Below are 21,392 nucleotides of genomic sequence, written 5' to 3'. Positions count from 1 at the left end.
TCTACTGTTGTGCAGAGTTAATGTTCTTCGTTGCCACATTTTTAACCTAATTCAAGAAATGTTCAGTTACTCAAATTTAAATTTGTAGGCTATTTATAATGTATTTATAAAAGGCAAGAATAGGTGTGTTCGACTTCATGCAGAACCGGCGGCGCCTTGAAGCTGAGAATGCCATTGGCTGCTTCAAGTCAGCCGGGCTGCAGGCGATACCGGCGCTGCCGTCGCTGCATGAAGTCGAACTCGAGGCCTTTAAAAGTTTTGCTCATATCGCGAGACGTATATGTTTACGTTTCCCTAGGCGACCACAAACTGGTTCATGGAGAAGGTTGAGGACAAAAAGGTGAGTGTCTTATTAACGGTTTGGTCCAAATATTTAATATCTCATAGTTGCAAATGTAATTATGATACATGTCCTCCTAACCTGTTCCTGGAAATGTTAATATTCGTATTGAATGTTAAATATTTCACATGCATTGCTAGCTAGCTATTCATTAGCTAGGCTACCCAACATTACTACTACTAGCTACTACTGTACCGACGGTCGGTCTCAGCAAGCTAGTGTACTCTAACTTGTTTAGCGTGCTATCAGTAGCCAGCCAGATGGCGTTACTGTAAGTGTCTGAATGTTTTCGTGGATCAGACCAAGTTCATAACTAATCAACCCTACGACGAGTGTTTGGAGGTGAACGACGCAGAGGAAATAGCCAGTGTTTATACCCCAACACCTCGAGAAACAGGTACGAGCTAGCAAGCTAACGTTTTGTCAACATAATGTGCATGCGGAGGAGACCCCATTGTGGTAGTCTAGCTAGATTACATTTATCTAGATTATAATATAAATACAGTAATCTTGTAGAAAAAATTATAACGTTTTGCAGTGTCGTCTCATATCCTACTAGCGTCGAGAAAGACGAGCAGGCAGCTGCTTGAAATGGCAAACAACAGCAGTGATGAATTCGAGGATGATGGAAAGGTAATTCATATCGTACGTAGTGCATTATGATCGTACTCGTAGACTGTTGCACAGCAGCTATGTTTACCCATAAATGCATCTGAAGGGTCCAGTATATGCAGCTGTGGCTTGTAGGGTATCACAGATTTGCATGACACCTCCACAGCTACATCGCAATTGTATGACTTAAAAGGCTTATGTTGCATGTTGTCTAGCCTAAATCGAAAGAGCAACTCAACGGCCACCCCGGCGTGAGTGACAATGAGGAAGAGGAGGAGGAGGATTCCGATGAGACAGAGTCTGATGAGGAAGAAGCCGAGCCGGGTTCTGCTCCAGAAGGGTGAGCAGTTAAGGGTATTTTGCCCAAAAAATGCATATGAAGTCCACGAAAACCCATCACTCATACAGGGTTTGATACTTTCTCTACACAAAGCTTAAATAGACACTTCTACTAATTAAATGTCACATCAGCGTTCAGGTTAGATTTCTTCAGTTACTTGCTTTGGAAGCAAATACAGTGCCAAGTTATGTTATTGGTGCTCACACAGCACTACAACTTCAACCGTAATCTTCTACGAATGCTTCTAACCAGTCAAGTGTGCACTTAAAGCAGGCAGCAATTTGACAGTCAACTGTCAATTGAGAGTCAACAGTATTTTGGTAGGGAGAAGCAAGAGGACGAGGAGCCCGACTTTATGTGCAGGTCAGTTTTAGATGAGAGGAGTAAGAATAGCCTTTATCAGGGAATTGAAGATATAATTTAAAGATCGGTATTGAGAGCTTGTATTTCTTTACATGCATCAGTAATTGAACTAGTCTTAATTAGACCTTATAAATAACATCCTCAAAACACTAACTAATTTTAGTTATCAACAAAAATAATGCAAAGACTGGTATTAGAGTTTTCCTTGTTTTGTCAATATAAATCAAACACTAGTCCTAATGCAAATGCGGGGGGTTGTGGCCTGATAAGGATTCTGTCAAAATACATGTTTACTTCCAGGGCATACGACCCAGCAGACTATGACCATGTTCCTGTTTCAGCTGAAATCAAAGAGCTTTTTCAGTACATCACACGGTGAGTCAAGGGCTTAACTGTTGCTGCTGAATATTTCCAACTCTGTTAATTAAGAATTTTTTTCCACACAAAAATGGTTTGTGTTTGTTTGTTTTAAACCAATTTTATGATGTTTACTTATACTGTCTTAAATACATGAGTTGGTTATAATACATGTTTACTTTTGTAGGTACACTCCTCAGAATATTGAATTGGACCATAAGCTGAAACCTTTCATACCAGACTTCATTCCAGCTGTGGGAGACATTGATGCTTTTCTTAAAGTAAGTGTAAACATGAAAATAAATAATATTAAAATATCACAAAAGGCATTGACCCTGCTCAGATAATCTGGTTCAGATTCAAGCATCTTTTGTCTTATTTGATCAAAAAAATATATATAAAAACGCGAGGAAGTGTTAAAATATGTTAGATGTACAGAGGAAGGAAGAATGACTGAAAAAGTATTCAACTTAACTTGCAGGTGCCACGGCCTGATGGCAAACCAGACAACCTGGGTCTGTTGGTGCTAGATGAGCCCTGCACCAAGCAGTCCGACCCCACTGTGTTGTCCCTGTGGCTCTCAGAGAATAGCAAGCAGCACAATATCACTGTGAGTCATATGCTGTGCCAGTCATAAGTCAAGTTATACCACGAAAAAACAACTCAGTATTAACACACTACAGTGCAGATATGTGAAGGATATACCTACACTAGCACTACTTTGACCCACACATATAATTTCCACACTTTTCCGCCATAGTAAAGGTACTTATCCACGTCCCTCTGTTCAGGAGGTGAAAGTTAAAAGTATCGAGAACCCAGAGAAGAATCCCAAAGCCATCGAGAGCTGGATGGAGAGCATCAGTGAGCTGCATCGCTCAAAACCCCCAGCCACTGTCCACTACACCAGGCAAGTGTTACTGTTAGTAACACGACAACGCAAGCATTCAGCCAGCACCTCAAACTCAGTGCTCAGTGTTTATTTCAGTTCCTGATTTACTGATGCATCAGTTTGCTGTGTTACAGAAGGATGACACTTGGAGCAGTTTGTCGCTCATTTTGTATAAGTAAATAATGTATTTCTTTGTCTAGGGCCATGCCAGATATCGACACCCTAATGCAAGAGTGGCCACCAGAGTTTGAAGAGTTCCTGGGGAAGGTAAAATGACATTTTCCCTCTGTTCCGTTGGATCACTGAAATTATTTTATGCATTTTGCTAAATAAACACCTTTTCCTTGACTGAAACCTCATTTTTAAATTGCTTTCCAATTTTTTTTAGGTCTGCCTACCAACTGCTGATATCAATTGCGATTTGGCAGAGTACATCGATGTGATTTGTGGTGAGTTTTTGGATCAGCTCTCTTGTTCCATACCTGTATTTCAGCCAACCGCTCTAATTATTTCCATTCTGATGAAAGTTGTGCACCCATGTCCAGGGGCGGTTTTAGGCACGGGTAGACCGGGGGCATTTTGTCATGTCACGTGGGGGGCGTACAAGCATTAAAAAAAAAAAGAAATCTCTGCGCGGTTTTCTCAAATTTATCATTTCAGTTTTTGGGGAATTGGCATATTGGCACCCCCTTCAGGCTGCTGCACCCCTGCTTGCTGAAACGGTGCCGCCGTGCAGCATTTCTGTTTGCCGCTGGCAGGTAGTAGCGGTGCTCGTTCCGTTGGCTGTCGGGGAGGGGGGGGGGGGTGTTGGCGGCCCTAACACAATGTGCTAGGGCTGCCACTGCCCATGTCTTCTGAGTGCGAGTGAAATGTCGGTGTTAAACTCGCCCTGGGCACACAATGTGCTAGGGCCGCCACTGCCCATGTCTTCTGAGTGCGAGTGAAATGTCGGTGTTTATCTAAATAACATATATCCTCCGTGTGCTTTCCAAAAAGGTATTCTGGATATCCCTGTTTATAAGAGCCGGATCCACTCCCTCCATGTGCTGTTCACTCTATACTCTGAGTTCAAAAACTCCCAGGTACGTCATGTAGGAGATGGCATAATTTTCATCTCTGATTTCAAACATCTAGGGATTGGTTTGAGTTCTTATCATGCAACAATAGCATGCTGTCACCCAGAATTCATAATAGAAGCGGGTGTTGCCAAAATTATCGATTTAGGGGGGGGGAGGACTCTGAATGTATTCATTCATAATCATAAAATATTATCTTAATACAACATCAACTGTAGTATGTGATAGAAGCCTACCTTTATTTTGTTGTGTAATTGGTCAACATGGAGGTAACATTCTTTTGTCCTGGTCTCAGCATTTTAAAGCTTTAGCAGAGGGTCAGAAGTCGGAGACGTCAGCACCCCCCTCAGCCAGCAGAGAGCCAGAGACACTGACGTTCGAATGATGACAACCTGGATCGACAATTCTTCTACCTTGCCACTCAATAAGCTCCTTGAGCACGCAACCACACTGAGTATACTTAATAACGGACAACCATGAGCATTTTGAATACTTATGATCCATCTATAAAGTCAGTTGATGGGCATAGTGAAGCTAAAAGTAGCTATTTTTTATTTATTTTTTCATTAAGTCCAGTTAACCATATATGTATGTGTGTGTGTGTGTGTATATATATATATATATATATATATATATATATGCTTATTTTTTCTTTTTTACATGCTTTTTTTTTATAGTTGCAGAAATATTTTATAAACCTCAAATGTTAAACTAAACTGTAACTGATAACCTTTAAGGAAAATCTAAATGTCACGTTCAAAGTCCCTGCTATTTAGAATGGTTTCTTATCCTACACCTTATATTATGCAAATTAATTTTAGGTATTTCTAGCTCTTATGGACATGATCAGTTGGTGTAAGGACCGTAAAAAGTTTGCGAGAATACATTAAGACATATCGCACTGATGTAAGAACAGGCTTGTGAGGAAGAACATTAATATAGGTTACTTTAATATTTCAAGGAATAATAGTTAAGTCAGCAGACAGTGTTAAAGGAATAATAATTGCATCAGCAGACAGTGTTATGACATACAAGTCGTGAAAGAGGGGATGGCTAAAGGATCCCTCACTAAGCAGGGGCTCCGGTAAGGCAAGGCTGCATTAAACAACTAGGTTGTAACAATCAAAAACCAAACATGTCATGATACAGTACTATTAACATGAATCAGAACCGAGCACACATTATACAAACTATCAAAGGAAATATATTTATGAGATCTGGCATAACCTCTTCACAAAACCCAAAGGAGCCATGATCAACATTCCAATAAAGGGAAGAAAGAGTTATATAGTAAATTTTGAATGGGTGCATATTCAGTTTATATTTTTCTTCTTTGACTAAAAGATACATCTATAAAAAAGAAGGAAAATGTAATAAATAATCTGAATACAGAGTGTTTGGCAATTGTCCTGTGTAATTGCAGCCGTGTCCCTGGTTTCACCATCCTAAACTGAGCTCCGTTTTACTGCAAAGAAAAGAAAAAAAGGGACAATATCGTCCCCTCCACTGGAAAACCAAAATTAAAATCTCATCGGTCAGTCTAACATACATACAACTCCATAAACTTCCACAGAGTTCTCAGCACAGCAGCCGTCTCATCGTGAGGACCATTGGTTATAGCAAACCATTCACATGTGGGAACAGTCTACCATCCATACATATACAGTACAATCAAGACTGAGTTGGAATTATAAAAATACAGGTACAAAATTGATTGATTACATTCAAGAGACAGTACTAGCACAAAAGGGTATCTTTATCTGTAGTTTTTTTTCCAATAGCTTAAATAGGAATTTGAGCTTTGTAGAGGCATCTTATAGATAGAAAAGGTGGAAGGTGATAACTTCAATGGGGTTTTGTATTAGACTTAATTTGAAATTGATCAAACTAATCAAAATACAAATGTTGAATTTCATAGAACAATGGTTGAATACCTGCACAACTGTTCAAATTGACTTCATGATATGGAGGAAGGCTTAAAGCTCTTGAGATGAGTTAGGCAGGGGAGGTCAGGATACAAATTACATTTTCAAAATCATGATAGAATTTTGGTTGGCTTGTAAGGTGCAAATATTGTCTATTAAAAGAGGCATTAAAATGTGCCGGTACATTGTAGACCGTTTCCATAGAATACATAGGATTTGTTGTGCTGATATAATACATTTGTTACCTGAAGAACAGAGCAAATGCAGTGCAACTGCTATGACAACTTTCTTTTTCAATATAATTTCCATTTAAAGACAGCTTTCCCTTTTCTTTGGCAAATGTCTGTGAAGTCACTTGTTACAAGCACGTAGACTTCCACTCTTTTTGGAGAGGAGAGGGGGGCACAGCGTCTATAAAATAACTACACTGATATCCATCAGTGCAATAACTATAGGTACTGCTTGGATGAACTCATCCTATATTTAACATCTCTTATCTGAGGAAAAATATATAGCTAATATTGTAATCTTTTTTCTTTTAAAGTTCAAGGTCTGACATCTGATTTCTTAAATTCATTAGCTAATAAGGGATAAGGTTTAAATAGTCTTATCCCTGAAATTGTGCCTGAACACATAAAACCTATATAGGAAAAAGCCAGTCTTCATAATATCAGCCAGTATCACAATAAAAGTATTACTGATAGATATTGTTTAACAGGTGTGCGTTAAGTGGTCACCATACTGGCCCATCTCAGTAAAGGTTTGAGCAGGGGCTAGCTCTTGGCATAACTTGAAGCTAACAAACCTAGAAATTACACCTTCAGGGCATCTGCATTCAACACACTAGATAGTGGTCATTATAAGCATTTAAGAGAACATGTTCATAATCACATCCTGCTTCATATATCACAGCCTGCTTTCTTTATCACATGCTTATAAGGGGCACACCTGTTAACCAATCAAAACACCGACCGGCATCATTATTTTTCCTGATGACACCTGCATGCCAAATCAGATATATGGAAATATTTTATTATTGAGCATAGCCACCCCTTGGATGGAGCTTCCATTGGACATTAAGGATAGGGACGAGCTAGTATAGCCTCTTACTTTCTACTTTGGGGCCAGGAAGCACACAGACAACAACCCAAGAGAGGACAATGCAGTCACTAACTCCCAGATTCTGAAAATTCAGCTACTTCTCTAAAAGCACTGCATTTTGTCTCACTGCCTATTTGCGAAACAGGTAGGCATAGATGCATCCTTTTTAATATGAGCATTCTTTTTCTTTTCAACAGTCTTAAATCCATTAAACCTGACCTCAGGAAAGACCACTGAGATAGGGAAGCAAAGAAAAATAAATCATAAGATAAAATCAACATCATAATGCACATTACATTTTTTAGAGAAGGATAATTAAATACAGCAACAACAAAAAAATATCACGATCAAGTCAAAGACAACAGGAGAAAAAGCACTATTGTATCCAAGACCTACAAAAAGTTGTCTACCTAAGAAAAGACTAGTTGTAGCATCATGGCAACTTCCTAGAGGACCTATTGGTGGGGATTATCTTCAAACAGACTTATTAAAAGAGTTTGCCCTTGTGGAGTTGATAGTCCAAGAAGGCTTCTTTCTATCAGAACCAGAAAATGCATTTTTAAGCTTTAAACAGCTTAGCGCTTTCCTCTATCACTACAGTTTACACACTGTAAACAAAGGAATGACTGTAATGTACTTATATTATATATATATATATATCCATCTGAGAACGGAATGAAAGTAAGCCTGTTCCATTTTTGGGTTCGAAGAACACGCAAATGAAAAAAATAGGAAAAACAATGTTAATACATTAAAAGCCAGGACTGATTTCACGAATCATTTCAAATCACAAACATTGATTTATGCTGATTGCCTAAGAGTGAACTATTTACTTGGCATAAGAATCTCAAAGGCCGCCAAGAAATGAAACTAAAGGAAACATAATGATCCTACTTAGAAAAAGCTTCTTCTACTTTAGCAAAAAATTAGTGCAGTGTGTTCAAAATCACCTACCCAAGGAAACTATTAGCACACATTTGACTTAGCCTCACAGATGCTACGCAGACTGCTTAAGTATTGACACAACAATGCATTTCATCATTCAAGTATATTCAAACTGATGGAACCGTGTCAAAGGTATGTGTGATGACTTTCAGGAGGAGGTTGGTCTAGGGAAGGTTGCGATACAGTTGGTAACGGTTGTGGTGTTTGGAAGGTTAAGGCTATACAGCATAGAGAACCATCAATGGTGTCAGAAACTAGCAAGACTTAGCCGCATTTAAGTGGCCCAACCGCCAGCTTTCACTGACAACTTAAGACAGACAATTAAAAACACTACTGAGAAATGGGGGGAAAAAGAATGTACAGCCTGCAAACTGATGTGAATAGCTATATAACTCACTGTGTAACAATCTTTTTAATTAAGTGGGTTCTGCAAACTACTGTAACAGTTCCTATAATGTGGGAATGTTGACAGTTATGGAGAAATCTGAAATACTTGAAGATGCTGAAGTCATTAATTTCTGACAGGATTACATGGTTCAAGATGGGTCAGCTGCATCTCTTCTAACTCTTCAAACAGGCTAAACCAAAATCACATGTACCATGTTTAAAGACAAGCAAGGTGTCTGGGTGGTGGGTAAGTCTGTCCGTCTAAATGGATAATTTACCCTGACTTAAGTTAGTTTCAGTTCGAGCATGTAGGAGTGCAAGGAAGCCACAAAATTAGATTCATCCTAAGATTAGAGCTATTATTGGTGATGGGGATTTCTACGCGTCTCTGACTGAAAATTATGTTCTCTTGCGAGTAGAAAGAATGTGTATAGGTTTCTAAAGGTATTCTAAAATGCTAAATTTGTTTAGAAAACTTGACCTTACTAGCAAATTGATCTGACAAAAAAGATAAACTTTTTAACTTACTCACAACCACCTCTACAGAGAGGAAAGCCATGCACTGGGAGACTGCTCGGTTCTTCCACAAAATCCTCTAGAGTCTAGATAGCATATAGAGAAAAGAGGAAAAAGGCACCCTTCTCCTATCTAAGGAGGGGTTAGGAGGAGGAACACTGAGACGGTGGGCTGGGTGATAAGTAAGGGGGTCTCTTTCCCACTCTGACCAAAGCTCAAGCAAATTCATCTTAGAAGGGAAGGGTTGGAGCCTGTCCGATATTCCACGTTCCAACCACCCTTCAGGACAGGGGTTAGAATTTCAAGGACCGTTAAGTGCGCACTCACAAGCGTCCATTTTGTTGCTCTTTCTCTGGAATAAGGGGCTGATTCCACTTCACTGGTCAGCACAGGAGATGAGCACTGGGGTTTGGGCTATGTCTTTTTTCTTGCCGTCGCTACGCTGGCCCCTGCAACAGGAGTAGACGAGAGAGCTAGGGTCAGAATTTATTGATTTTAATCCAACGACTGACGAGGAAAGACGATAACATTGTAAGTCGACCACAAAATGTTGTCTGGGCTTGGTCATTTCAAAAGCCTACCTGTGAATGTTTTCCATGGCAGCCACTTCAGCCAGGGCGGCGAGACTGAAGAAGGTGGGCAGGTCTTCAGGCCCGCTGCTCCTGTCTGTCTTTTCTTGTCCTGGGGTGCTCTGGCTCCTCCTCTCATTGCATAAGGTCTCTTGGGGTAATGGCTTATCATCCTGTTCCTGGTTCAGCTCTCTTACTTTGTCCTCTGGTAAGAAAGCAAGGACAATTGTCAGCTCAGCAGAAACTATTAGACTCTAGCCTTAAAACTATTAAAAGGATGCGTTAATACGGAATTCACTTGTAATGGCTCTTGAGCGCCCCCTTTAAAATCTGGTTACTTTCTTCTACGTGTTATTTAACTACCGAATGGTTTGATTATCTCTCCAGCCACTTACCCTCAGCCGGGGACACCCTGCCGTCCGCAGTGCGCACCAGGTGGGTGATTTTGCTCTTCCTGGCCTTTCTCTTCTGGCTGCCCACAAGCATCTCTGAGCTGCTGTTATGGGTTTCCGGGCTCATGGCTGGACAAGGGACACCAGGCTTGGGCTTGGTCAGTGGCTCTGACACGTTGGATTCACTCCCAATCATCACTGTAGTTGAGGTAGAATGGTCAGGAATTGTGTTCAAAGAAGGCTGCTTTTTCAGAAAACTATGGAGTTCAAGCTTGTTTGTGAAATTCACAAATACCAAAGGTCTCAGAAACGGATGCTTTGGAAATGGTGCCACAATGTAGCACAGCAAGCTATGTTGATTGGGAACAGACCACAAAGTAATGAATAGGTGTTGACAATTTGCTCATCTAGAGAGTTAATTACTTACATGGGTGGCTTACATACACCAACATCTCCCCTAGAACAATCACACATCTAACCAATATTCACAACAGGAATATTCCAATTCACCTTTGTCCACAGTACTGGGCTTCTCCTTTTTGTGCTTGTACTTGCTAACAATCTTGTGGAATGAGGTCTTTTTCTGAGATGGAGATGAACCTGATGTAATAAAAAAATATTTAAAAAAGGAACAAGAGCATGGAAATGCTAGGTTAAAGGTACAATAGGTTTTAGGTACAGTTTTGTCCTCTATGTTGTGTAAGCTATGAGCGAGCCCCTCTAAGAGTTGTTTAGCAACACAGACAGCTCAGTTCCAGTGTAATGTCAATTAACATTTTGGAGCAGCCCACTACTTTCTACCAATTATATTACAGTAATTATTTTCCAGCCATTTGTCTTCCACGAGGCAGGCCATCAACCTTGGCTTGTTTTGTGAAACCACTGTCAATCAAACTCGAAATGGATAAAAGCTTGAAAGTCCAGACATAAATTGGGGGTGTTATTTCTCATATTTGAATTCATCTTCTGATGTTACCTATTGCAGCTTTAAATTGAAACAATGTCTTGAGAGAGAACAATGTCATGAGAGATTCTGTTCCTGTTTGTCAGGCTTATAATGGGGAATGACTGGAATGAGCGATTTCTACAGTAAAAAATAAACAAAAAACGAACACTGAAGAAACACTGAGGTAATATTCTCTGCTCACCCTTCCCGTTTTTTTGGGACTCCTCTGGTACAGTGCCACTGTCAATTTTTTTCTTCTTAGCCACACCTGTGCTTTTTTTATCAAATGTCAGAGGGCTATATTGCGGCAAGCTATTGAATTTCTTCTCAAACTCTTCCTCAAGTTTCCCGAGGCTGCGGGGGGAGCAACATGTACAGAGACGAGTCAAGTGAATAACAATTACACATTTTGATTGGTCTGAAAACCAAACAAGAAACTTATTAACTGGCCAATTGTGATTCATTTAGGGACTGAAGAGATTTAAGGAAGCTTTACCCTGGTGCTGGCTCATCTTTAGATTTTGACTTCTTCAGCTTCTTGGGGTTATTAGTTCCCGTCTGAGAGAAAGCCCAGGTCTCATCAGTCCAGCCTCCATCATGGTCAGATGCACCTCCCCGAAAAGAGCCTCTTTTACCTGATCATAACAACACAATAGTAGAATTTACACAGTAAAATGTTATCAACGTAAAATGCACTTCCAGAGGATGTTTGGAATTGTGCTGGTAATGATTGTGGAGATGGGTTCACTGTGTACCTCGGTCTACATTGGCCCTCAGTGAGGTCAGCATTCCTTCAGACACCAGTGTCTTGTAGAGGGCCCCTTTGCAGCTTCGCTCCGACTTCCTTGAGCCACAACCCTCTGCGCTGGCCTCGGCATCCCTCTCTCTCTCTCTTTCCTCATCTTTGAGCTTGGCATGTGGGGGGCTTGAAGGATTGGGAGTCTCCATCGTGCCTCCTAGGATGTCTGTGCTTCTGATACAGGCTTCCTCTTCCTCTTCTCTCTTGGGGGAGACTGGCTTCGGTTCCACCTTCATTATCTCCACAGCTGATGTTGAGTGGCCACACTCCCCTTTGTGCTCCGCCACCTCCATCTCATCCTCCTCTTTCTGTTTGAGAGGAATCTTGGCTTTGGGTTTGATCTTCTTTTTTGGCGAGCCAGGTTCACCCAGACTGGCTCGTTCACCGTTGGCAGTGCAGGCCTTCTTTTTGGAAGTCGTCTCGGTCTCTCTCCAGGCCCCTTTGGCCACAGCCTCGATAGTATAGAACACGCTATCCAGTGCCGACTCAGACGACTGGCATTTTTTCAGTATCTTTTTGGGCGGGGCAAGGCTCTTGTCTTTGTCTGCTGTTTTGGGCTCGTCTTTAGGGCCCTCTTTCTTCTTCCTCTTCTTTTTGACATTTGTGGTTTGGCTTTTAAACGATAGGGGAATGGAATATTTTGTAGTAGAGGATGAAATGGAAGATAAGGGAGGAAGAGAGGAGGATAGATCGAGAGTATTCTCTGCCTTCTCCGTAACCACTGTTTCAGTTTTTAACTGTGGGGTGGGAGGAGTCTCATCTTGAGGCTGGGAGGCCACAGCCTCCATCTTCCCGGCTTCGGAGGCCAAACACATCTAAATAAAACACAAATCATACCAAGGTAACAAAAAATTGACAAAGAGGTAGTTGAACCATTGAACTATTATAGTCATCTTTAACAGCAAAAGCCAAGCATGCAACTTTGATGTGTTCTTTGTGTTCTTTCTGCATCACCTCAGCAAGCTGGAAGAGAGCGGACTGCCCACACTGCTTTCCCTCTGCTGCCACAGACTGGGAAGACTCGGAGGAGACCTGTGTAAATGTGAGAGCAACAAACCCTGCATGATCCAACAGGGCTGTCCAAACCAACAATTAACCCACATGAAAGGTGATCATCTGGGGTAATCTCTCTGATGATGGTTAGTGTCATACAGTTTAGAGACAGGGTATCCAATGTGTTTGAAAGGCACTTTTTTAAACATTTGCCTAAATAAACTACACATATTGATAGCTACCAATACATATAAAGGTTTGACGGTAATATGAAATCAATCCGACTTCTGTGGGCGTCGCAAGACAGTAATAAACACAACAAATCATTAGGTCGTACCATTGCTAATGATTGGACGGGCTACCTGTCTGTTTACCTACCTGCCTGCGAGCACTCTGCCCCTGCACTCAATGCATGTTACTGTAGTTTTGTGGGAGTGGCTTGAAGGGGAGGGGGTGGGATATTTTGGTTTGAATTGTCTCAAAAAGAAGCTAAACTAGCTAACTTCACTAAACTTGTCTAACCCAGCTTTAAGGCCATTAATATCCATAAAAACACTTATTATTAGAACAAATACCTCCACAAGTTGGAAAGCAGGGGACTCGCTCCTGCTTTTTGCTACATCAGGCACACTCTCCAGAGAGGTCCCAGATGACAACTGAACAGGGAGAAAGCCATCAAAAGTTGGATTAGTTCAATCCAAGACTTGTGAAATTATAACTTTCATAGACACAGGACTGGAATATTTTTAAGAGAATACTCACTTTGTCCCTATCCCCCCAGATGGGCTTGACCTCTCCTGCTGTGTCTGCTAAAATGGGCTGAGGAGTACTGGAAGAGATCTGGGGTAGAATCAAAGAATCATCTCAAACATTTCCAAACCCAAAATGCAGATATACTCGCAAATAAACCCAGGTTGCACTGGTTCCAGCAGGCCATCCCTGATTTTCAGATTATGATACCTGCTGCCCTCTATGGACAGATACAACCATTGATAAGCTAATTCCCCTGAAATTGAAGAACTCTTTGCGCATGCATTCACTGTGCATAATTACTTTTTAGGGCGGTGTAGCAACAATACAGCCATATTATACACATACCTTTTAGCAGAGTTCATTTTAAGGTATAATTTCCATGTACACTTAAAGATTTCATTCAGACAAATTCACGAACAGTAATATGACACGTTAATTGAATTTTTTCAATATCTTTCCTAAAACCTATGCATGAACAAACCATAACACTTTGCAAAAGAATGCCAGGTTATGTTCATGAGAAAACAACACCGACCTTTTTAAATGGGGCGTTCAAAATATATTCAATATCTGAGTATTGATGCAGTGTTAAGTGTTGGCCTTACTTCAGCAAGATGGAAGAAGGAGGATTTCCCAGGATGCTTAGCGGTGTCTGTGCCTACAGACAGTGAGGAGCTAGAGGAAATCTGCGCAGGAAAAATGAAAACAAAATCTAATTCCGTTACTGTGTAGTAACTGTCAAAGGGCATTTCTAAGATATCCAGCTGATCTTTACTGAACATAACTTTTCCCATTTAGTATTTTCACCATTGTCGCTGTTTACGAGGATACCTTGTTAGTCACTTGATATTTTGCTGTGGCAATTTAAGACAGCATCTGGCAACTTTACATACCTCTCTGGCAGTGAGGGCATGTTCCCCAGCCAATAGTAGCATGCTTAGGCCCCCCATCTTCGTAGGATCTTCAAAAGCATGAATATATCATTCTTAAAATTCACTTTCTAATATAAAAACCTATAACAACAATAATATTGCTTCTATATACACACTTTGATATCATGATTTGGTTATTATTATTATTTTAGCTATACTCGTAACTTCTTTCCTAGACATGTCTGAGGATTCATACCTGCCATGGCAAAATTAAGCTGTGGTATGCTCTCAGTCTTGGGCATTTTTTTGGCTGCAGCACAGTCCTTGGTGGAGTTAGATGGGAAGGTCCACACTTTTTTACGGGCATTACTGACGGGGTGGCAGGATTGGCTCTTCACTGGCTTGTTGGTAGTGGGGCACCATTTGTAGCCCGGGTTAGCCTTCATGAACGCATCCTTGTACTAAAGAACCAGATGATGTTCAACAATTATTATTTACTTCAAATGCAAATACATATCTATAATCTGCCATGTCAATTTCCCCCTACAAAGAGTATTTTTACTTGACTAAGGGAGTCATGAACGAATGCACTGTTCAGTCTTGTGGTACTAGCATATAAGACATTTTCTGCATGTTGTATTTGAGATCCTGCACTTTCTAAAGGTAGATGGGCCGATGAAACGTCTTCCACTGGTGCACTCAAGACTGCAGTGCACCATGCCTAGTAACTGAGATGTGGTTACCTTGTGCTGTGCCACACAGACAGTTCCTTGTGTCTGGCCACTGTAATAGTGTTAGAATTGTCTACTTCTGGTCCTTGATTATCTGATGTACTTACTATATACACTACTGGTACCTACACAATCTAAAATGGCTCAGATGTTAAAATGTTAAAGCAATAAAGTCTAGTGCCCACCTCTTTGGCCATGTCAGTGTATTTCTGCTTTTCGTTTGGTTCCAGAACAGCCCACCAGTCAGCCAGAATTTTGGTGGCCCCGCGGTTGTCAAGACGTGGATGTTTCTGTCGCACCAGAGAGCGGTGACGTTTGCAGAAGAGGAGGAAGGCATTCATGGGCCGACGGGCCCGCTGTTCCGATGGGTCTTCCTCCCCCTCCGCTCCCTCGATAGGGCCACCACACTGCACCTCTGGACCCCGGGTCTCTCTGCATAGTTGTGTCTCCTGAGAAAATACCATTTATTAAATACACCCGGTACACTAAACTCGCTTCTTTGTTCTTCACAACCTCTCCGAGCCTGTGTTAAACCCTTGAGTGTGTAACAGGTGACGTCAGAAGAGCTTTTGGTCTGCCCATGCTGGGATGTGAACTCGGGTCCTCAGACTCACTAATGCCAAGACCACTTCTCATAAACACCGTTTTAACCAGCTATGCCACAAAAATGCTACTCTTTCAATTGGCACAAATGGGCAGTATTTATACTGAGGCTTGAGCTATTCAACTCTGTTACAAATTTTAAAAAGCAAAAAAACAAAGGAACAAATATTACATCTCTCTAATAATGCCATGAATATGTGTGTGTGTGTGTGTGTGTTTCCGCATTAGTTTCTCACGATTATCTGGAGAACCGGACACTGCAAAGATTTTTATTTCGCGGGTGTCATTTTTATAATCCAACTCATTCTGATTGGTCCTCTAGTCATCCTTTGCACCATACGCTTCACTAGCGTGTGCACTCGGGGGCTGTCTGATAACTTCAGTGATTTTTGTTTCGTTGATGACTCATGCGATAAACAAAGGCATTTGCAATTAAATTAAATGAAACTAAGCGCTTATCCCACTGGACTTTGTAGTAAGGAAAATAGGGAAATTCAGTTTTGTTATTTAGAAACAAATTTGCTTTTACAACCAATTTGGCCAGGTTAATGCTGACTGCTGGCATAGCATTGAATCTCTGCTTCATAAGGGGTTTCTTTATGAATGAAATGCTGGCTAGCTAACAGAACGAAAATATAAAGTGGATATAGTTTAAGTATAGATCAGTGAATTTCGTTACATAAATGTATTTATCAGTTAATGGAACTGATGTCAAAACTGCCTGCACATTACAAATCTGCACAAACTCTTAACACCAAATCAACGACACATTATAATCACCAGCTGGATCACGAACATGGGCACTATTCCTACCACTTTGGCCTCCTTAGTAGACAGAACTGTACATGCAAGTGCTGTTTGGTGAATTAGGCCAACAATTATGACCACTGGCTTAACAATTGTGCATGTAATGACTTATGTTATGAACTAAATGTTTAGATGTTTGTTAAGAGTTAAGTTAAGAGACAAGTTAAGAGAGAACCAATATAATATATTTTGATCAACATAACATAAGCAATTGAATATGTTGGAAACAGCAGACAAATAAAACCCACATAATCATTTGCATGAATTTAAGCTACCACAGCATTGGCAATTTGATGAGAATAGATGATTTGGAGTTTGAATAAGTACTTCAGAGTGTGATATGAGAAATATAGGTACCAAAACCTCTGAGAAGAACTGCCATCACCAGCTGCATCACGGGCACTATCTATATTTTACAGAAATCTGTGTGTGTCACCGACATCATTGCAAGCACGGTGCCCTATCTATAATTTCAGGAATCCATGTGTGTGTGCCACCCATTGTATGATGGGCAATATGCACTGCATCTGTAGTTCAAGTAGTCTGTATTTGTGTTTCGCTGACATCTTGTATTTTGCAAGTAATTGTCCCCCTCTGATCTGGTGGATTATGCGTGCATACTGTGCCCTTGCACTTGGCTGTTTGCAAACTCGCCATACAAGGTTGTGTCACTAAATTTAAAATTCACAACTCAGGTGGATCAAACTGTGAGAGTAACCACACTTTACCTTTTCCAGTTCCTCTTCGTCCTCCTCCTCTTCCTCCTCTGAGAAGTCCAGAGCCTTCTTTGAGAGTAGTGGGTGCCACTGTAGACACTTGCGCTTGGGGCGTTTGCCGCTGACCTCTCCTTCCACTGGTGGCTCCTTAACTCTTCCTCCGCCTTTCATGGCACGGTTGAGCCTGAATGAGAAAACGAACGTTACAGTTAAGACAGAACACCTGAAAACCACCCAGCCTTTCCCCCATGGATTGAGCAACTTGAGGGACTAAGCTCTAATGAAACACAGCCCCACATAGGGAAGTCACCATTTGGGTTTCAACCAAAGTGGAAGTCTAACCCAACCTTATCCTTTGCTATTTGCTATAGTTTCATCACATTTTCTCAGAAAAATGTATGCTGTTTGATGCTTATAAGTGTGCCCTCCTATCAACAGACAGCTAAGAATGTTTATTTAACATCTTTGTACAAAGCAGGTTTTATTGGTATTTCTGACATGGGTGTTATGGTACTGAGGTTTTAGATGCAAAAAGAATAAGTGGACAAAACAAAAATGGTAGTTATGTGAACAACAATGAGTCCACAATGAGTTGTTTGTTGAAATGCAATGCCATTCTGTTTTTGGGAACGTTATAATTTGAGGATTCTAAATTCATGCAATGGCTTTAACTGTGTGGGAGTGGATAAACGTTGACAAAAATTCATTTCCTTTGACAATGTTGTTGCATTCCTTTCTGATTATAATACTAATTATGACAGCTTGTAACGGATTGTATATCATCAATAAATATTGAAAAATGAAATAGGTACAGCAAATTATGTACATTCCATTTATAATAATCACGTGGATACATAAGTCAAATATTTTGGTATGTCAAGTGGAGTACAAGCATATACTTACTTAAGACAAGAGACAATGGCAATGCTGTATCTGAGATGAAGATGAATCTGACAGTCAGGATTTGTCATGCGATGATGACCTATAAAATATAAGACACTGCTCTCAGTTGAGAGCTTGATGCATCAATCAGAAGAGCCCTTTGCTAGATATGTAGCCTACTTCAGCGACCATATGATAATTGTCATCACTGATTTGCAACTATATTCCAAATTTGCGGAAACAGACATGCGACGCTGCAAACTATTGGGGGTATTACACATACTTGAGACAACTTATATAACTGTTGTCAAAAAGACTCAGAATCAATGCAAATAGTCTGCAAAAAGCTTGGAGCGTTCAATAAATAGGGCAACAGCAGATGAGTTTCGAAGACTCAATGCATGGGCTGGTACAGCGCGAGGTTGTTTTCAGGTACGACTGGCGGTGCCGTTCATAAGCCGAAGGCAGTCAGAGAATCAATAGCAAAAGTGAAGCTGTGACAAACATTCAAGAAATATGAATTCTAATTCATGAACTAACATTTAGTTGATTTACCACTGTTCTGCGTATCACTTCACATTTACATTTCCGTGCAAAATGTCGATCTAGGGTCTGACAAGACAGACTAGCGAATGAGAGTCCATCTTGCTTTGGAGAACGAATATATTTCACCTCAGCCAAACTGATGCTTTTGTCGACAAAGGTATCCCATTTGAAAAAAAGAAAACATTTCGTAAATTAAAACTACGGATTTGGGCATTTGCACCAGCAGCAATCTGTGGGCATGAATTCCATTTCCTCCCAGTTCTAGGAATATGCTTGTTAGCTGGCTTGCTAGCTCTCACATAGACACAAACTGCTAGCCAGTTGGACGTGTCATAGACATAACATTCAATGGTAGCAAACCCCTCCAGTCACTTAATGACTTCCATGTATGCATGTATGTGCAACATAACTGAATAGTGGATCACATTTAAACACGACGCTAGCATTTGAAAACAACGTAGTCCTGCAGTTGATGCCAATGGAGGAGTGTTCATTCAGTTTATCTGACAGTAACGTACATGACTCGGGCTCTATTGCTGTATGGTTTTTTGCAGAACAGTGACTTAAAATGTATTGTGCGTCTGCGAGAGCAAGTATGTTACATTAGAACTCTTGATCAAAGCTCTATGGTGAAACAAAATGTTCTGCAAAGGCATGGCAACATGCGGAACGCACAAAGTGTTGATAAAAGCAATACAAAATATCTAATTGATTGGCTGTACGGTCAACAAAAACAACAGTTATAGTCTCATTATCAGTAAACCATGAACAAATTCTCTGTCATGACGGCATCTACATGTTGAAACATACCTCTGATATCCAACACAAATGCCAGGGCCCTCTCATCCCAGGCTGCCTCCTCCTTTAAACTTATTGACACATCATAACAGTTCGCCAGTACCACTGTACAATAACACGAACAGGAACACTTCTTCACCGGATGAATGTTAAGTCTACAGCCAGTGAGAGGCTATCAACGACAACCAACAATCAAATTATGAAAATGCACGTATTCTTTTGACATTAAATGTTCAGTGTAAGTCATTGGAGCCGAATACTTTCGTTTCGCTCGAACGAATTTCTCATTTTGTAAAATCTACCCTCCCCCCGTTCGCAAAGTGTTCTTGCGAGGCTGTGATGTTCATGCACTCACTGGCCTAGCCGTTTAAAAATTATTCAGATCCTACCGTAATAGCTCACATGTTAAATTAACTTTCTGTTATGAATGTTTGATTTGATTACTGAAAAGATGCAACTGACTTGGAAAAACTGATACACCTTTTTTCAAAGCTAGTCTCAATCGGGGACTATCTTCCTGGATGTTGTGTACTGAGAAATCGGAGAAATGTTTGGAAAATTAAGTGCACAGTAAAAGTATGCAAGCACTCACCCGCAACAGGCCACTGAGTGAAATTACAATAAAGTTACGAGTTGGGTTCAAACCGAGCCTTTGTCTACCCCTTTGCCTCCTAATATGCTTCTCTGATGATCAGAACAGTTTTGCAACATACAGTACTATTGCGGTGAGAAATACCCCTATCATGTAAGAATGTACGTGATTGGATGTTGGCTTGAGAGACAGGCCAGGTCAGCCATACAAAAAGAACATTACAGTTGACTATTGCTCCGGGACCAAAAGATTACTATAATGTCCATATAATGTCTAAAACATGTGGAGGCCTACTAAACCAGGTGAATTAGTTATTTATTAATAAATATTGACACAGCCTTAAGAAACGATACATTGAACACAATGTATCATTGTCATGATGTACTTATAGGGCTTGATAACATGACATGTAAATAGGCCAACATGTAAATCAATAAGGTAATTTGCCATCAATTCCCAGCCTTTGTTTGCCGTCCTTTTATCAGTATTCATGGATTCAGTTACAATGTTCAGTTAACATTTTTGCATGACTTAATCTGTTCCTCACCATTGCCATTAGGCCAGTTGTACTTACTTGAAATTCATGTTTGATCATTGTTTTCACACACACAACCTATTAATCTCTAATGCATTCTCTGATCTCATATCTGATCTCATCTCTCATCTGACTCACGGGAGTCAGATGGCTGAGCGGTGAGGGAGTCGGGCTAGTAATCAGAAGGTTGCCGGATCAATTCCCCGCCCCGCAAAAATGACGTTGTGTCCTTGGGCAAGGCACTTCACCCTACTTGCCTCGGGGGGAATATCCCTGTACTTACTGTCAGTCGCTCTGGATAAGAGCGTCTGCTAAATGACCAAATGTAATGTAATCTCAGCAACATCTCCTGAGTAGACTACTTTCTCAACCCTTGTGAGCCAAATGTTCTTAGTAATTTTGCTATGGCAATATATTTTTTCCCTTATTGTAGTTCCGAGGCCTGCATGTTTGGTTTACTGATAGAGCAATAGGTCAAAGCCAACACTCATTAAAGACATTGTGAATAAGTGAAGCTGGACTCGACTGGACAGATGTTGGAAGCAAGCTCGTAAGTCTGGATAAGAGCGTCTGCTAAATGACTAAATGTAAATGTAACTGATGGAGATGAAAAAAGCGATTAGAGGTGGGCGGGTTGATAGATAAAGGTGGGCAATAATTACCGTCTTAGTTCTTTTTTGTTCAATCAATACATAATTTAAATACACATAACAGTTCTGTCTTAATATTGGGCAACCACTCTAATAATTTAGTGTGACAACATCTTTTTTTTAATGTTTTTTTTGGTTTTCAATGGATATGCACTGACTTAAATTGACATTGATAAGTCTGATTCGTTCTTCAAATAATAGAAAAGTCTGTCAAGCAATGTTTATCTAATTTTCTCAAGGGAGAATTGACAGTGCTATTGCATGAAGCAAATACAGTTTGAAATATGATAAAGGTAATATGATAAAGATAAATCATAAACAAATGTATATAAAAGCACACCTACCACACACCTA

At 40.5% G+C, this 21,392-nt stretch overlaps 2 protein-coding genes across 6 annotated transcripts; one reads left to right on the top strand and one right to left on the bottom strand.

Moving 5' to 3' along the window:
• Nucleotides 1-214: 214 nt before the first annotated feature.
• On the top strand, nucleotides 215-4,724 carry ift46 (intraflagellar transport 46 homolog (Chlamydomonas)). Of its 2 annotated transcripts, none has more exons than XM_047018009.1 (12): nucleotides 215-340; nucleotides 641-737; nucleotides 879-973; nucleotides 1,168-1,292; nucleotides 1,956-2,030; nucleotides 2,200-2,293; nucleotides 2,494-2,622; nucleotides 2,804-2,922; nucleotides 3,105-3,171; nucleotides 3,293-3,353; nucleotides 3,901-3,986; nucleotides 4,276-4,724. In XM_047018009.1, exons 1-12 carry the CDS (start codon nucleotides 317-319, stop codon nucleotides 4,363-4,365), a joined length of 1,062 nt encoding a protein of 353 aa, XP_046873965.1. In that variant the 5' UTR covers nucleotides 215-316; the 3' UTR covers nucleotides 4,366-4,724. The 2 variants fall into 2 exon arrangements, with proteins under 2 accessions (XP_046873965.1, XP_046873966.1); XM_047018010.1 differs by having other exon boundaries at nucleotides 216-340; nucleotides 900-973.
• Nucleotides 4,725-7,498: 2,774 nt separating this feature from the next.
• On the bottom strand, nucleotides 7,499-19,982 carry LOC124466237 (HMG box transcription factor BBX). 4 transcript variants are annotated; one of them, XM_047018005.1, is made up of 17 exons: nucleotides 19,854-19,982; nucleotides 17,939-18,017; nucleotides 17,048-17,219; nucleotides 15,095-15,358; nucleotides 14,435-14,639; nucleotides 14,200-14,267; nucleotides 13,912-13,992; nucleotides 13,316-13,393; nucleotides 13,129-13,209; nucleotides 12,515-12,592; nucleotides 11,517-12,375; nucleotides 11,258-11,396; nucleotides 10,964-11,115; nucleotides 10,326-10,415; nucleotides 9,819-10,013; nucleotides 9,436-9,628; nucleotides 7,499-9,303 (listed from the first exon to the last, which is right to left on the bottom strand). In XM_047018005.1, exons 2-17 carry the CDS (start codon nucleotides 18,004-18,006, stop codon nucleotides 9,231-9,233), a joined length of 2,796 nt encoding a protein of 931 aa, XP_046873961.1. In that variant the 5' UTR covers nucleotides 18,007-18,017; nucleotides 19,854-19,982; the 3' UTR covers nucleotides 7,499-9,230. The 4 variants fall into 4 exon arrangements, with proteins under 4 accessions (XP_046873961.1, XP_046873963.1, XP_046873962.1 ...); XM_047018007.1 differs by having other exon boundaries at nucleotides 9,819-9,944; XM_047018006.1 differs by lacking the exon at nucleotides 19,854-19,982 and adding an exon at nucleotides 19,274-19,787.
• Nucleotides 19,983-21,392: the final 1,410 nt, after the last annotated feature.

This window comes from Hypomesus transpacificus, unplaced genomic scaffold, assembly GCF_021917145.1.
Source record: "Hypomesus transpacificus isolate Combined female unplaced genomic scaffold, fHypTra1 scaffold_88, whole genome shotgun sequence".
Lineage (NCBI taxonomy): Eukaryota > Metazoa > Chordata > Actinopteri > Osmeriformes > Osmeridae > Hypomesus > Hypomesus transpacificus.
The sequence above is the reverse complement of the archived record's forward strand: the minus strand, read 5'-3'. Positions and strand labels throughout refer to the sequence as shown.

Excerpts from the sequence above, each read along its gene's own strand:
- ift46 (XM_047018009.1), top strand. The coding sequence starts at position 317 with ATGGAGAAGGTTGAGGACAAAAAG. Across the intron at positions 738-878 it reads CCCAACACCTCGAGAAACAG|TGTCGTCTCATATCCTACTA; the intron begins GTACGAGCTAGC and ends AACGTTTTGCAG. Across the intron at positions 1,293-1,955 it reads CCGGGTTCTGCTCCAGAAGG|GGCATACGACCCAGCAGACT; the intron begins GTGAGCAGTTAA and ends GTTTACTTCCAG.
- LOC124466237 (XM_047018005.1), bottom strand. The coding sequence starts at position 18,006 with ATGACAAATCCTGACTGTCAGATTCATCTTCATCTCAGATACAGCATT. Across the intron at positions 13,993-14,199 it reads ATGCCCTCACTGCCAGAGAG|ATTTCCTCTAGCTCCTCACT; the intron begins GTATGTAAAGTT and ends TTTCCTGCGCAG. Across the intron at positions 13,394-13,911 it reads CCTTCTTCCATCTTGCTGAA|ATCTCTTCCAGTACTCCTCA; the intron begins GTAAGGCCAACA and ends ATTCTACCCCAG.